Consider the following 18,054-nt stretch of genomic DNA (forward strand, 5'->3'; position numbering starts at 1 on the left):
GTTCAATAAAACACTGGCCCCTCCTTGGCCCCCACAGTAAAATTGGTCTAGAACCGCCACTGCATGAGAGCAGGTCTGGGTTGTTATCAACCTGTTTAAGGCTCTTTTTAAAGGTGCTGTAACTGTCACAGTTTCTAATATGAGCTGGCAGTGTGTTCCACCACTGTGTTCCTCTGATGGCCAAATTTAGTTCTGCGCCGTTGTATGTCACAGTCTCCTCTAGTAAGTGCTGGTGTTTACTCTAGGGGATTTTTTCTTTATGAAATCCTATAATGGTGGAGGGGCTAGTCCATGCAAAACCTTAAAAATGAGACAAACATCCAAAAACAACTGGTAGCTATCGAAGTCTAATATTTTATACTTATAAAAAAATGTAACTAATAATTTGACAATAAAGGTAATGTACAGGTTTTTTGTCAAAAATGTTTTCTCTCTTGTCTTGAAGAGAGACTTCACTGGTTTTAAAGTACTCTCTGTTGTATGTGACCATGTTGTATAACAGTAGGAAAGTATGTGTAAGTATTAGGGCCGGGACTTGATTTAAAAAAAAAAAATCTAATTAATTAGAGGCTTTGTAATTAATTAATCAAAATTAATCGCATTTTAATCGCATGGAAATATTTGACCTGAGAACAGTGAGAAGAATTTTGAATAATAAAAAGCTTAAGCAACAAAAATATTGTTTATTTTTGTTCAAGTCCAACAGACCAGTGACATTTTTGCCATTAAGTGTAGCAATAGCATATTTAGAAATATAGTACATTTCATAAATTCAGGTAGCCTATAGGTAGGTAGACCTTCTGTAAACTATAATACTTTGGTTTTTTAAGTAAAACACAATCCACGCTAGCTACCACACTAGCCGCTAGCTGCTATATGTTTTGCATTGAGGTGATACTTGAGGCTAGACGTGCTGCAGTGATATGTGAATTCCTTGTTGCATAGCAACACAACCATGCTCTTATTGACGCTTCCATCCATTGGTTTTTAGTAACAAAATTTCCCATCATCCACGGGGCCAACCAAAGCGTCTCATCAGCTTCTTCCTTCATGTTCACTGTGGTTTGTTGTTGTCTGAACTCATGAACGCTAGTTGGTGCTCCAGTATAATCGGTCCGCCTGAAACTCATCCAGTGAGAAACGTTCCGTGGTGCAAAAATAAGTGCGATTAAAATGCGTCAATTTTTTGAACGCGTTAATTTTTGTGTAATTAATTAATCTTAATTAACGCGTTAAAGTCCCGGCCCAAGTAAATATCATTTCATGCCTAAGCTTTCAAAATACTGCAAGGGACTAGGAAATACCAGAAGAATCTTGCCTTATGTATGTCTAACTCAAACAGGTGAGCATTAAGTCATTACAAACATAGTGAAGTAAATACTACACCAATTGGCAAATATGCCTATCTTATCCACTACTATGGTAATACACTGATCTTTAAAAATACTATAATGGCAAAATGTACAGGCCATAAGAAATGGTGTCAGTGGTTTTGTATAAAGCACTGAGTGGGGGAGAATGAGTCAATAGAGAAAACAAATACCAAGGTCATGTGGTCTTAACAGAGCAAACAGCAGAGTAGCCTCAGACAGATATCAGTATCTCTCCCCAGCCTTTCTGAAGTTGACCCAAGAGACCTGCCTTTGATGGAGATGTTTATTTGTCTACAATTTGCTTTCTTCAGTCTCTTAACCAACTAAAGTATTCTGTCTCTACACTGTAAAAAAAAAACCCTGTTGTTTTTACGGTAAAAAAACGGCAGCTGTGGTTGCCAGAACTTTACCGTAAAATAAATATGGTGCAACTTTTTAAATATTACGTTAAAAAGATATTGCCACTGTTGATTTCAAGTTTAAGATTGCCATTTTATTCAATTTTTTTACTGTATGAATAAAAACTTTTTCCATCAAAAGAAACGCTGTTCTACCATATATTTGACCAGATATTTTTTTATAAATGCTCCAAAAATGAAAGATTTTACCATTAGATATCAGTATATTTTTGTTAGAGATATGGTGTTAAGTACATTTAACAGTGAGAAAAGTTTTTTGTTTTTTTTTACATAAGATAAATGCAAAAATTACAGTGATGCCTGTATATATTACAGTATATTTTTGTTACACACACGGTGCCAGTATATTTTACAGTGGAGTAATGTATTTTAAAAAAATAAACTGTAAAAAACTGTTTTGGCTGATATATACATTCACAGTGTTTCATTGTTACTGAAACTGAATTAACCCATTTATCATTTTACGGTCTTTTACTGTTGTGGTTTAGCAGTTTTTCACTTTAAAATCTACAGACATTTTTTTACAGTGTATCTCAATGTTGATGTCATTTACATTTAGTGATGACATTTTGTTGTCTACCAACATTTTTCAAATGCTTATCTATACTAAACTATTTCTACACCTTGCTAGGTGCATGGTGAAGTTGCACACATCTTTAGGCAACTAAAGTTACTTGGTTCCGGTAATGTGGCCAGGATTGAATATTATAGAAACCTGATGTGACGGTAGATTTTACGGTGAAAAACTGCTAAACCATGACAGTAAAAGACCGTAAAATGATAAATGGGTTAATTCAGTTTCAGTAACAATGAAACACTGTAAATGTATATATCAGCCAAAACAGTGTTTTTTACAGTATTTTTAAAAAAATGCATTACTCCACTGTAAAATACACTGGCACCGTGTTTGTGAGAAAAATATACTGTTATATCTTTACAAGACATCCCTGTAATTTTTGCATTTATTTTTTGTAAAAATACTTTTTCTCACTGTTAAATGTACTAAACACCATATCTAACAAAAATATGCCGTAATACTTAATGGTAAAATCTATAATTTATGCAGCATTTATAAAGTATTTTCTTGTCAATTATATGGCAAGACAGTGTTTCATTTGATGGAAAAAAGTTTTTTTTTAATGGTAAAATATGGAATAAAATGGCAATCTTAAACATAAAATCAACAGTGTTGATATCATTTTACCGTAATATTAGAAAAATTTGCACCGTATTTATTACGGTAAAGTTCTGGCAACAACAGCCAGTTTTTACCATAAAAACCACAGGGTTTTTTTTACAGTGTGGATAAAGCCCAACATTCAGTGTTTGCCTGACTATCCACCACCCAGACCATCAAATATTTCCTTTTGTTGTTCCATAACAGTTTCACACTCAACTTAAAGTTGCTTTTGGTTGCTTGAATATAGCTCTTAAAATGAAGAACAGTAAAACATGATATCTTGTAAACATTTTTGATGGATGTAAGCATTTGGGATTCCAAACACAGTGACATCAGGCAGTAGAAATCATCTCCTAATAAGACATCAAAGACAATCTTCTGATACTTCCCTCTCCCTCCTTAGCTTCTGATTGAAGCTGACCCAAGAAATGTGTCTTTGATCAAGGTGTTTATTTGTCTACAGTCCCTCAAATGGCTTATCATGGGCAGTGGTTAAGAGAGTTAACATTCATTCATTCAGACAGTTCTGAGGAAACCCAGTACTTCCTTAAGATCTGTTTCAGTTTCATACACTTTGATTTAACCTTTTTGAAGATCATGTAAAGTTAATCTCTCAAATAAGATGACACATGGGTTGATTTGAGAAACTCTGAGAAATTGAACCTTGACTGCCACAGTTATTAAAGAGTAACTTAAGCAGTCAGCCAAACCCTGACTTTAAGCCTGGTGTTAAAAGTTTCAGGCCTGTTTTCCCTCTGAATACATCCAGGATTACTGCTGCAAGTTTAGTTACTCTTAGGACAATAACAGATCCTTAAAGAATAGATTAAACAAGTGGACACACTATAAAAAAAATCTGTTTAATTTACGGTAAAATACCGTCAGCTTTGGTCGCCGTAACTTCACTGTAAAAAATACCAGCAAAAATATCAGAAAAACTGTAATTTAGACTGAGTGGTCCCTTTATTTTTAGGGTAATTGTGTCCTTGTGACAATATGGTATTTCTACATTAATTTTACATGAACATTTTTATATTTTTACAGCAAAACTGTGTTTTCAAAGTTTTTCAAAAGTTTTGTACTATTCCTTGATTTACGGTAATTAAAAGTGTCTATTACGGTAATATGCAATTTTTTATTTTACGCCCTATTTCTCATGCAATTTTACAGTGTTTTACTGTAATTTCTACAAATATTTCTACAGTGCAGTTATTAATGACAACAGAAGATTAAGGAAAAAAATATGATTTGAGCATTAAAATGAAAATAAATGTAATCAGGAAAGGCATGTTGCTATCATAATAAGCAACCTCCTAGGGGCCTTCCAGAAAGAAGACTACTAAACATACACAGAGCACCATGCCTTGTATCAAGCTCTCATTGGTAATCTGTTAGCAAACATTTTCCCACTTACAGATTCTGCGGACACAGAATAACACTGGCTGACAGGGGAGGGTACCTTATCACGTTTTGTCCACTGAAAGGGCACCCTCGGGGGGCACTTCTGGTTCTGATTCTGCTTATCAATTCCATTTCTTAATGGTTCTGGATAGGGCTGCGCAATTCATCGAATTTTAATCGTGATCACAATTTTGGCCACCACGATTAAATTAACCTGATCATCTGCGATATTTCCATTTTAAAATGCAGCTCTCCTGCATATCTAATCAAGCACTTTCTACACCAGTAATCCACCAACCACCAGGGGGCGGGGCCTTTTTCTCCCCTGCAAAAAGCCTGGTTGCTGATTGGATAGAATGCTAAGCAGGATGTGACGTAATACTGGACGCCACAACAACACGCGCCATTGTTAAAGGCCGGCTGCAGTGTTGCCGCAGGGGCCAGCGGCTCGTTAGGAACTGGGGATTTCTACCGGCCGCGGACTGGCTGCATCACAGTTTTGCTCCATCCTCTGCCCGGCGTCAATTCCCACCGGGCACATAACAGCAGCGAGCGAGCCAGCTGTATACAAGCAGCAAGCAGCCGTTCCGCGCCCGGTGGAAATCCCCAGTAAGAACGAGTCAAATCGGCACAGTCCTCCTGCAGCAGTCTCTCCCAGCTGCAGAGCCGGAGGGGATGTTAACCCCTTAGCGTCCAGTCTGCAAATTGCTAATAGGCTAACAGTTTACAACAAGAACCAGACACTCTGTGACACACTAAAAACTGTTCCTATTGTTTGTTTAAAAGTAGTGCAATAAAAATACAGATGTATTCCCTAACAGGATGAATAATCATGATTAATAATCGTGATTACAATATTGATCAAAATAATCATGATTATCATTTTGGCCATAATCATGCAGCCCGAGTTCTGGATTTTTATTGTATGAGGGGTGAAGTCAAAACCAGTCACAACCAGGGCCAAACCTTGCAGGCAGCTCTTCAGGTAACCTCAGTAGACACATCTTCTCTGGCTGCAGCAATCACTGTCACTCACAGATGTCACATAACGTCTCAAAGCTCTGCCAGTCTACTAAGGGTTGTAGGCCATCCTCTCCTGATTGTGAATCGATGCCAAGCGTTTACAGGGCCCAGCCTTTGGGCTACCTCCTCAAAGTCAGGAAGTAGGACCTTCTGGGAATATATGTATCAACCCTCAGGTGGTAGTTCAATATTTAACCCATTAAGGCCTAAAACACCTGGAAAAAATGCCTGGAAAACCTCTGGGTGATTTTGAAAGAACCCCCTAAAACCTGAAGTTTTTCTGGAAATTCAACAGAAGATTTTTCAGCCTCTGTAGCAGATAGAAATTAAATTCAAAAAGTATTTGGGAGCTTATACCTGTGGCTTTCATGAGAAGTTGAGTTTATTTGTCCAAACCTTCAATAAAGTTTTTAAAAAAATCAACAAACTCAGCAAATGTTACATTTGATTGAATAAAAAATCCTATGCATAATACTAATACATGGCCATTAGCAAGATGCAAACATGATATGACCATTGGGAGAAATAGACATAGTTCTCATTAGCCTACTGTAATAAAAAAAAAAATAATAATAATAATAATAATGATAATATTAATAATAATAATAAATAATAATAATACATTTTATCTATATTGCACTTTTCAGGGTACTCATCGACGCATAAAGTAATATAAGACATAAACAGTCATGATTTCATATATAATCATCACAACCAATTACTATTATTATTGTTATTATATCCAGATGGCCACAAATCTGTCTGTTCTTCGGTGAAAATATGTCGTCTAAAAACATATTCCTCATCCATGATTTCAAAGTTCTGGAAATGTCCCATGTTGCATTGCGACACTCCCACATGTATTCTGATGCATTTCATTGGCCAAGAGAAAAAAAATACAAATACTACAATGTGACGTATCCGATTTCCCGGCCTTAATGGTAGAATAACGCAACAGCGCTCCCGGTTTTAATGGTAGAAATGCGGTAATGCTTTCCTGGTTTAAATGGGTTAAGGCTGTAGCCACTGACTGCTGGTCTTGTTCCTCTGTGATTGTCTCGTGCTGCCCAAAAGGAAATGGATCATCCTCGTCTGATGCCTCCGGGTTGACAACATCGAGCCCCAAACATGACCCCCAAATGACTCTGTATCAAGGGGCCCAGGAAGAGGAGGCTTACTACTTGATGCATGAGGCCCATATGGTACAAATCGCCCAGGCCCCCCATTGAGCTTATTGTACTGGTGGAGAGTGGGGAAAAACCAGTGCATGGCACGTCCTGCCCTACTGGAGCTGCAGTCCTGGCAACGGGCCTCTCTTTTTCTTGCTGATATACCAAACTACTCACGCATGAACAGAGCAAACACTATTTATACCCCTCCATCACAGCCATTTACAAATGCAGCCCATGCAGACATGTCGTTCCCGGCTCACCATAATGACATCACCAGGACGGCATGCTGTTTCCAGCTGAACATTTAACCCATTCAAGGCGGGAAAGCATTACCACATTTCTACCATTAAAACTGGGAGAGCGGATACATCGTTTTGTAGTATTTGTAGTATTTTCCACCTATTTTCGGTCTCTTGGCCAATGAAATGCATCAGAATACATGTGGGAGTGTCGGAATGCAACATGGGACTTTTCCAGAACTTTGAAATCATGGCGGAAGACGACTGTAGCGGAGGAGCTCAGAAGTAAGTGAAGGAAGCGATCTGATGCGCCGATGATTTTATTGCTGATCTGGACTTTGAACCCTCGGAACCAATCGACCGGGATTTATGGATGAGGAATCTGTTTTAGACGACATATTTTCACAGAGAACAGACAGATTTGTGGACATCTGGAGATAATAACAATAATAATACTAATTGATTGTGATGATGATATAAGAAATCATGACTGTTTATGTCTTATATTACTTTATGCGTCGTTGAGTACCCTGAAAAGTGCAATATAGATAAAATGTATTATTATTATTATTATTTATTATTATGATTATTATGATTATTTTTTTTAATTATTATTACAGTAGGCTAATGAGAACTATGTCTATTTCTTCCAATGGTCATATCATGTTTGCATCTTGCTAATGGCCATGTATTATATTATGCATAGGATTTTTATTCAGTCAAATGTAACATTTGCTGAGTTTGATTTTTAAAAAAACTTTATTGAAGGTTTGGACAAATAAACTCAACTTCTCATGAAAGCCACAGGTATAAGCTCTCAAATGCTTTTTGAATTTCATTTCTATCTGCTACAGAGGCTGAAAAATCTTCTGTTGAATTTCCAGAAAAACTTCAGGTTTTAGGGGGTTCTTTCAAAATCACCCAGAGGTTTTCCAGGCATTTTTTCCTGGCGTTTTAGGCCTTAATGAGTTAAGGGACGTCTCATTTCTGTTCATCCCTGTCACTCATATTGAAAATATTGCAGAGGCTAAGGAACAGCTAATTTTCGGCTAATAAAAGCTGAAATGAAGACTTTTCTGTACCACATCTTCTAATTTCATTTCAAATAAACTAAAAACTAGGCAGCAGTTGGCTGGGGGGAAACCACAAGGGACTTGCTGTTGTCTTTATTGGATGTCATTTCCAGAAAAAAGTCTGTTCTTTAGTGCACAGTGGATTGGTAGGTGGTTTATTTACATGATGTGATAGGGCAGGGGTAGACAACCTGAGTCTCTGGGGCCACATGTGGCTTTTCAGGCCTTTTGCAGTGGCTCCCTGTGTGGTTTTGTGTGATTTTGGGTTAATTTTGTGTGTGTTTTTAGTATTTTTTTGTGTTTTTTTTTTATTTTTTGTGTTTTTTGTGTGTTCTTTATGTGTGTGTTCTGTGTGTATTTTGTGTGTGTGTGTTTCAAAATGTTGATCCAGTAAATCAAAATGACAAAATAATAATCAGGTAAGGTTGTTCTGAAAAAGATGATACCAGCATGGCATGGTGATCATTATTTAAGTTGCATATTCAGGCAGAATGAAAAAGAGTCAAAAACCAACAAAATAGCCCCAGACTCCATAGAGTTAATTAGTATTGAAGGCACTATGATTGTAAATAAATAAAAAATTCGCTGTGGCTGTGACAACAAAGTTATACGAAATGAAACAGTTAATTCTTTACAGATTAATGTTAATTTATCATTGGTGTAGGCCCAAAGCAATTTGTATTCTTCAGTTCTAAAAATGTGTCACTTATACTCGGCCTGTCACAATAACACATTTTTTAGGACAATATATTTTCCAAGAAACTATCATGATAAATGATAGTATCGTTGTATTGATGTTGTTTTAGTTTTATAACGATATTAGAGCATAATAAGTACTTCCTTTTCCACAGCAATGAATTTTTAAATCTTGAGAATATTAACATTGGAATTGAAATGTGGAAAAGAAATATTAAAATATCCTAGATTAATAAAACGTAAATAAGTAACAAATAAAATAGACTTTCAGGCTCTGTTAACAAACATTGCAATGTAATAATAATTATATATTATATTATTTTATTATTAAAATGACATATAAACAGCTGGAATGGCTGCTTGGGAAATATAGGGTTTTTTGGCAATTACTGCCTGTCAAACATTTGCAGCATTACTTTAGACACAAAACAAAAAAAGCACAAAAAGTCATATTGAGTCCAGAAAAAAACTTTTGTGTCCATTTTTATATATCGAATGATAAGTCGATATAGTTATTATCGTGACAGGCCTAACTTATGTATGTCATAAAAAATGTTTTAACATTTTAGTTAACTAAAAATGCTTACGGAAGTCTAATATTGCCAACTTCAAGTCTAGTTTTGAGTTGCTGAATTCTGACAAAATCAAATTAAGAAATGCTCATTATCATCTATTAGTGATGCTGGTTGGCTAATTTCGACTAAGTAGGCTGTTTTATCTTAGGCTGAAAATATGGTTTGTGGCTGCATTACAACATTTTTTCTCTTTTTTTGGCCAACAGTGGCTCTTTTGTTAGTAAAGGTTGCCGAACCCTGTCGTAGGGCAATGTTTAACAGATTCACTGTGGACAGAGTCTGATGCTGTGCGATGATCGGATGCCTGCTTGCTGTTAGGACATGGTGTTAGAAGTGAATCAAAGCAAACATGAGAGAATAATGTTAAATACACAATTCAAGCGGCAGAGAACAGGAACAGGAAACATGGCTGAAACATTTAATATCACATAAACAGTAACGTCAAAAAATAAACAGTAGTGCTGTGAAGCACATTTTGTCTTTAAGCACACTTTCCCATGCCATTATTGGGCCAATACAATCAGTGTCACCCTACCATCCACACCAGGGCTTTCCAAAACCTGACACTGTGGGGCCCCTTCCAACAAAATTGAGACAATAAATATCCATAGCTACATTATTGATGTATTATTGAATTTACTGAATACAATTTTAAAATGTGATTGTTTCTACAGAGGGTAGAGCAATCAAGATCGTCTTTTTTCTATGATTTCTAAGCAAATTTACTGATGTGTATTCACTACAGAGGTAATCAGTGTCAGTCACACTGAATTTGAATATGTGTATGTGTATAAGGACAAAACAGGGAGAACTGCACTAGGTCATAAAAAATAATGATGGTCAAAATCAGATACTCTTACAAAAGGTACGCTTGCAAAAATTACAGTGATGCTTGTATATATATTGCAGTATAGTTTTGTTACAAACACGGTGCCAGTGTATTTTACAGTGGAGTAAAGTTTTTTTGTTTTTTTTTAAACAACTGTAAAAATAGTGCTTTGGCTGATATATACATTTACGGTGTTTCATTGTTACTGAAATTGAATTAACCCGTTTATCATTTAACAGCCTTTTACTGTCATGGTTTGGCAATTTTTCACCGTCAAAGTACAATATCTATATATAGAATCTGATTAAACATGTAAAATCTACAGACATGTTTTACAGTGTACAATAACTACATATATAGAATCTGATTAAACAATATGTAAAATCTACAGACATTTTTTACAGTGTACAATATCTACATATATAGAATCCGATTAAACAATATTGTACACTGTAAAAAATGTCTGTAGATTTTACATATCTACATATAGAATCTAATTAAACAATATGTAAATGGTGTGTTATTTCATTTTATACAGTCAGGAAACCACCTGTTGGGATTTTAGGGTTAACAAGAAAGAATGTTGCATGTGTATTTTATATCTGTCTCTCTTATTGGCTCTGTTGAAGGTGTCCAATAGCCAACAGGACGTGTTCTCATGGTCAGTCTTGGAGCAGCAACCAGTGTCGGTGTGTCAGCGTGACCTCCAATGTGCACCATAACCCCCCTCCTCCACCACTGCCCCCTCCAAGGCCCTCGCAACAGCACCTTGGTGAGTGTTTGCATTTTTGCACACAAGCAGATTTATCTTGTAGTTCTGGTCTCTGGATGATTATTCTACTACATTTAAAGGAATGGAGAACGTGACAGAAATGGAACTATTTCAACAGTTTTTTTTCTTTAATTACTAGGGCCGGGACTCAATTAAAAAAAAGAATCTAATTAATTAGAGGCTTTGTAATTAATTAATCGAAATTAATCGCATTTTAATCACATATAAATATTTGACCTGAGAACAGTTAGAAGTAATTTTTTTCACATGGATTTTTAGTATACCATTGAATAATGACTGAATACATAAGCTTAAGCAACAAAAATGTTGTTTATTTTTGTTCAAGTCCAACAGACCAGTGCAATTTTTGCAACAGCATATTTAGAAAATATAGTACATTTCAGAAATTCAGGTAGCCTATAGGTAGGTAGACCTTCTTTAAACTATAATACTTTGGTTTTTTAAGTAAAACACAATCCACGCTAGCTGCCACACTAGCCGCTAGCTGGTATATGTTTTGCATTGAGGTGATACTTGAGGCTCGATGTGCTGCGGTGATATGTGAATTCCTTGTTGCATAGCAACACAGCCATGCTCTTATCAACGCTTCCATCCGTTGGTTTTTTGTACCAAAATGTCCCATCATCCACGGGGCCAACCAAAGCGTCTCATCAGCTTCTTCCTTCATGTTCACTGTGGTTTGTTGTTGTCTGAACTCATGAACGCTAGTTATTGCTCCAGTATAATCGGTCCGCCTGAAACTCATCCAGTGAGAAACGTTCCGCGGTGTAAAAATATGTGTGATTAAAATGCGTCAATTTTTTTAAAGGGTTAATTTTAAAGTCCCGGCCCTATTAATTACTCATTCATATTTACTCATACATACTCCAATAAAACCCAAACTTGTTCCCCATCTCTCAGACATTCTGGATAACATTCAACTTTCAAATCCCAACAAAACCTTTTGAAATATTCAACCTTATTTAAAGCTTAGAAATGTAGTTATTTAATTAGTATTGCACAGAATGTGGAGAGGTTGAGAGTGGATAGGTTTGCTTTGTTTACTTTTTGAATAAATGTTTTTTGGAGAAAAAATATCCATCAAAATGTTGATATTATGTAATATGTAATTATATAATATTAATATATGTTATATTGCTTGTGGTTATTAAGTTAATTATTAATCAGAGTTCCAAACTGATGACCAGTTCAACACATTTAGTCTCATACACATACTAAACTATCTTTTGACTGTTTTTACAAAGTGTTGCCCAAAGGTGATTTAATATTGATTCAAATTATATTATTTAATATACTTTATAATTATTTTTGAAAATCATTAATTACTTCCGATAACCACACTGTAAAAAAACCAAACTGTTGTTTTTACGGTAAAAAATCCAGCAGCTGTGGTTGCCAGAACTTTACCGTAATAAATACTGTGCATTTTTTTCTAATAGTACGGTAAAATGATATTAGCACTGTTGATTTCACGTTTAAGACCGCCATTTTATTCCATATTGTACAGTAAAAAATATAAAGTTTTTCCATCAAAAGAAACGCTGTTCTGCCATATGATTGACAAGAAAATACTTTATAAATGCAACATAAATTAAAGATTTTACCATTAAATATTACAGTATATTTTGTTAGAGATATGGTGTTTAGTAAAATCTAAAGACATTTTCTACAGTGTAGCTTGACACCCTTTTTAAACTATGAGGCCCAACATATATGGTGTCTACGCAAGAAAGCAGCAACAATGTATTCCTTTTACACAACACTGCAGTGTAGTCCTCACGAAACTCTTCATTTTCATATGAACCCGAAATAATGCACTGGAGACAGTTCTGTCTATTTGTTTTTTGAGCATCCCAGCATTGAATCGGCCTACAGCAAGGGACCAAGTGTCATCTCGTAGTGATCACATGCATTCCAAACACTGAAGCAAACACTGGGCCCTCTTTCTCTTTGTTAGTTTTTGTGACAGGAGTATGTTCCTGTGTTCACAGAGGAATATTTATGACTGCAATATGTTTGTTGAGAGTCTGTGTGTGTGTGTGTTCTTGTACTTCCCACTTAGTGAGGACTAGAACACGTTTTTAACCAACAGAGTGAGGACATTTTTGCAAAGTGAGGACATTTCGGCCGGTCCTCACTTCTTTAAAGGCTTTTTTGAGATTTCAGACTTTGTTTTAAGGGTTCACGTTACAATTAGGTTTATGTTGAAAAAAAGATAATTCATTAACTAACTGAAACTGCATTGTGTGATTACAAAACTAACTAAAACAAACTAAAATTACAGTGAAAATGTCCTTTGTTTTCGTCTTTGTCAGCTTTTTTTATACATAATGAAGATGGATAAGACAAAGGAAATAAAGGCAAAATTTACTGTGACCTCTTTTAATCTCCCACCCAAAAAATACCACATTATAAAAAACTAAAACTAGTAAAAATTAAAACTAAAACTAATGAAAGATCCAAAACTATTGTAACCTTGCAAGGGAATTCACCATTCCAATGAGGACCCTCACAAAGACAGAAGTACAAGAATGTATGTGTGTGTGTGTGTGTGTGTGTGTGTGTGTGTGCGTGCGTGCGTGCGTGCGTGCGTGTGTGTGTGTTTGGCCAAGATAAAACTCTGGACTCTATGTAAACAAATGACAAACAGTAGAATGTGACCCACTGCAGCAGATTCCACAGCTGCTCACACATAAAATACACACAGACACGCAGTACAGAGAGCCAAAACAAATTATCTGTGAAATAAAGCAGGACGTATTTACAACATGGCTACATGGTGGTGCTACATGGTGGTGTAGCGCTCTTGCCTCACAGCAAGAGGGTCACCGGTTCGCCTCTGGCCTGTGGTTCTTCTGTGTGGAGTTTGCATGTTCTCCCCTTGTCAGCGTGGGTTCTCACCGGGTTCTCCAGCTTCCTCCCACAGTCCAAAAACATGCAGCTAGTTTTAATTGGTGACTCTAAATTGTCCCTAGGTGTGAATGGGAGTGTGATTGTCTTTGGCCCTGCGACGGTCTGGCGATCTGTCCAGGATGTACCCCGCCTCTTGCCTAATGTCAGCTGGGATAGTGCGGATAAGCGGTTAAGGATAATTAATTAATATTTACCACATAGATTAGAAGGGAGCAAGTAGCATTTCGACTAGCTGTACCTGTACAGCACATGATGGCCACTTAACCCATAAGAACCCATGGTGACACCCATGTAACAAACACTTTAAATCTTCTATAATCTCCCATATCTCCCATATCTTAACTCATTAAGTGAGTGACACACACTCAACACCCTGGTGTGGTGGTCAATGGTCATGTGACTGTGACAGGAAGTGACTTCTCTAAAATGTGGCTGTGACCTAAAACAGAAATGTGGAAAAAGTAACTCATTTAAAAAAGCTTATTTTGTTATAAGGCTAAGTTTAAACCCATTTAACAATTCTAATCTGTTAATGTCCTGTATTGCATTTAACTTGTTCTGACCATATTTCCTGAACAAATTAAAGTCACAATTATGATATATGGTATGGAGATGCAAACAAAAAAGCAAATGGTTATTTGTTTTTATTTATTATTGATTCTTATTTTGTTACTTAAAAACAAATCTGAAAATAATTTATTGCTAGACAGCACTATTAATGTCACAATTTTGATATATGTTGTGGAGATGCAAAGAAAAAGTCAAATTTGTGTTTCTGTAAGCAGAAAATGTGGCTCGTTTTTTTTTTTTTTTTAATTAAGAAATATCATAAACATAAATACCATAAATGCCCAATGTAACATTTGGTCACATCACAGATTTTTTTTACATTCAGGGGTAGATTTTTTTTTTTTTTTTAAACATCATAAATGTGTTCTATGTGGTCGACTTTGCCTGTGGTATATCCCCCATTATGTTTGTTTAAGGATTTCTGGGTCTGGGTTCTTATGGGTTAAATATTATGTTCCTCAAGCTTTATTTTGAAGCACAGGTGCGGTTGAGCCCTGGTGCCTTCATGTAAAAAAATATAAACAAAAGCTGCAAAAGTCCCCTTTCAGATGGTAAAGTATGTGCCCTCTGGAGTGGCCTTCTGGCAGAGAAAGTTTGATCTCGGGCCAAAGGCTGCCCTATATTGAAGTTCCAGTATTTATTTTATAATTTTAGGTTTACATGTATTTTACGAGCCTTGGAAAGATGCAATGTGGAACTGTCAAACAGCAGTTAAAAAAAGCAAGAGTGTCTTTTGTAGCTCACAATTGTGACCCCAGTGATATTTTAAGTGATTGACTCAGTTTTTGCCCCCTACCTCTGCCGGTTTATATTCCCTCAATGTAAACACAGTCAGGGTATGTAATATGGCGGTTGGAGGAACATTCTTAGTTTTTTTCAAGCTAAAATTATATCGCACATGAAGTCAACTTTGTGCAGCCTTGATATAATTCCCTAAGGAGGTTTGTGACACAGATGGGCCCAGTAATATAATGAATATTAATAGCACCTGAACAAAAAGAAGTTTTCCATCTGTTTTTAAACGTCCAACATCTTTTTAATAAACCTAATTCTGACCCATTTCTTCTCAGCAATTTCGAGGGCAAATTTTGATGAAAACAGTTTTTTTAATCTCTGATCTCTGAAGGCACACTTAGCTTTGTGTTTCAATGAGCCAAGTCTGATCTATTAAAAAACCCAGCCCCAGTATGCGTCCAATTGGGAGTTTTTCAGGTCACCCCTCACAACACACACTTTACCTCTAGCGCATTTAGACTCTGCCACTTAGATAATTGTAGTAATGTCTAAAAAAGGAGGCAAATTGCACTCAGCTTCAAAACTTTATGGGCGTGTTTGCGCCAGAATATCATTAGCACAATATCTTTAGTGAATAGGTGCATAAAATGGGGCAGATCGCGACTAGCACCACGCTAGTCATGGTGCTAGTGGACGCAATCCATTCTTCAATCTGTTTTCCCTTAATGTCTAATCTATCAGACTATTTACAAGTGTGTGTGTGTGTGTGTGTGTGACAGAGAGAGAGAGAGAAAGAGAGAGAGTGTAAACGGGCCTGACTTCTCAACTTGGCCACATGGTTCATAGACAAGGGAGGCTAAAGCAAAGATGGTGGCAAGAGGGAGGTGGATTTTTTGTTCTGTCTTCAACACAAGTAAAGGTGTAGAGGTCAGAACAAAGAACCATGTGCCAACTTTGAATTGGCTTTCCAACACAGACATACACCTTTTGAAGAGGAATTCAAAGTATATTGTGTGCCAGGTTAGAAGGAGAATGGTTAGTTGGCATACAAAGCCCTGTGTCTGTGTAAAGCAAAACATTAACTGTGGTGTGGCAAAATCTACTACCAATGGGAGCGTGTCTATGTTCCCCTCTTTGTATGAGACTTGGGAACATAGGAGCCTTTTTCCCAAAAAGGCTCCTATGTTCCCCGGGCTGTTACTTTTTCCACCATTACAGCCAAATTCCATGGAAAATAGGCCTATGTAGGCCTACGGGTGCACATATGCAAATAACCTAACCCTAACCCTAACCCTAACCCTAACCCAAATAACCTAACCCTAACCCTAACCCAAATAACCTAACCCTAACCCTAACCCTTACCTAACCCTAACCTTAAAAGGAAAAAGCTAACCCTTGATGCAAGACAATATGATTAGGGGTAGGAATAATCAAACATGAGTAATCCTAGATTTTAAAAGCAAAAAAAAATAACTGCAAAGTAACCAGAAAGTAGCTGCTGTGCAAATTTAAGTTTTGTGCTGCTTGAGCTAAGGTGGGCCATGCGACGGTAGGCTTGCTGGCCATGCTGAGAGTCTACCGTAAAGATTGATAGATTGCAGGGAACATAGGACCCTTTTTCTGGAAAAGGGTCCTATGTTCCCTGGTATGTATTGCTACAGGGGAACGTAGGACCCTTTTTGGGAAAAACGGGGAACATAGGACCCGGGGGACATAGGGATGACCCGTTATCAATAACCTACACATATATCACAATAATACTCAATAACACAAATAGAACCAAATCATCTTGTGCTTAGCCTTGTGCTTGTTGCTATATAAACGCTATGACAAGTACATTTCCACCAAGTTCTTTGGTGGAGGGAAGCAGGGAAAGTTTAGGAGAGTTGGTTCCTTGTTGGGTGCAGTCCGTTGCTGGGAGTTGGCCCCTGTTGCCTTCAAAGTAAGCTGACAAACCTTGTGCTGTGGTCTCTCCAGCTAACTTGTTGCTATGTTTAAAGTTGTGTTAACTAATGCAGAATCTTGAGGCAAGCATCAGTGTCACTACTTTCTGAGTAGGCCACATGCATAGAGATCACAAGAGCAGTCCATGTAGGAGAGGGCCAGAGAGGGGGAAGGGCGACTCGGTGTGGCTACAAGCCCATTCTCTGAAGTCCCCATAAGAAAGAACGTCCCAGAAGAAATGCTATTACCATTTAAAATCAATCCAAGGTGCGCAAATGAACGAGACCCATCTGTGGTATACCTTTGGTCCCAACAACCATAATGTTGATTTTTAGACCAAATTTTATTTTCACTTGTAGTTACCTTCCAGCAAACTTTGGTTGACTACATGTAAACAGGCATATTAGCTTTTTAGTTACTTACCTCACATGGCTAAACTGGCTACTTGTGAAACAATTCAGCTGCTGCAGTAGTGGGCCAATCACCCATCACATTAAATATTCACAGTAATTAGCTGAGAGCAAACCATACATAATTAATTTTTTCTCGCTCTGGGTACAGAAAGAATTGAATGCAGGTATCATTTCACTGGAGAAGTTTCAGTTCTATTTGGTTCTGTGTTATTTTGGTTAATAACTTGAGTATGTTGAGTATTATTACTTAACCTTAGCACCCAAGGCGCACAGACCCGCAAAATGGGAAGAAAAAAAATCCTTAAATGCTAATAATGTGCAATATGGCAACTGAAGTAACATTACCCTAGGGCAGTGGTTCTCAAATGGGGGCACATGAAGGCACTCCAGGGGGTACGTGAGATTTTAAAACATACATTCAAAAAGTAGCATCCATGCAAAAATCCTTTAAAAATAATAATTTAATAAATATTTTAGGAAAATATAAGTATAAGTTCATAAAATGAATTTTATATTCAGTAGGCTATTCAATTTCCTGATCCTAAAACCCCAGAGTGTCCCCCATACCAGGATGGTTGGACCCAACCTGTCATATGCCACCTGGCATCACCTGTAAATCACTTGAAAACTCAAAGATGGAGTTGTGGTTGAAGCGGAGCAGTTATAGTTTTAAATGGTTATATGCTCACTGTTTTTACTACATTAG

General features: G+C 36.8%; 1 protein-coding gene across 1 annotated transcript in view; it reads left to right on the forward strand.

The window, feature by feature from the left end:
* Window positions 1-18,054, forward strand: part of vegfc (vascular endothelial growth factor c) — a 95,590-nt gene that overhangs the window by 65,170 nt on the left and 12,366 nt on the right. The window contains exon 5 of the mRNA XM_059335326.1: window positions 10,610-10,752. Coding sequence (XP_059191309.1) covers window positions 10,610-10,752 — 143 coding nt within the window. The remainder of the gene's footprint in view (window positions 1-10,609; window positions 10,753-18,054) is intronic.

The sequence above is a fragment of the Centropristis striata genome, chromosome 1 (assembly GCF_030273125.1).
Source record: "Centropristis striata isolate RG_2023a ecotype Rhode Island chromosome 1, C.striata_1.0, whole genome shotgun sequence".
Classification (NCBI taxonomy): Eukaryota; Metazoa; Chordata; class Actinopteri; order Perciformes; family Serranidae; genus Centropristis; species Centropristis striata.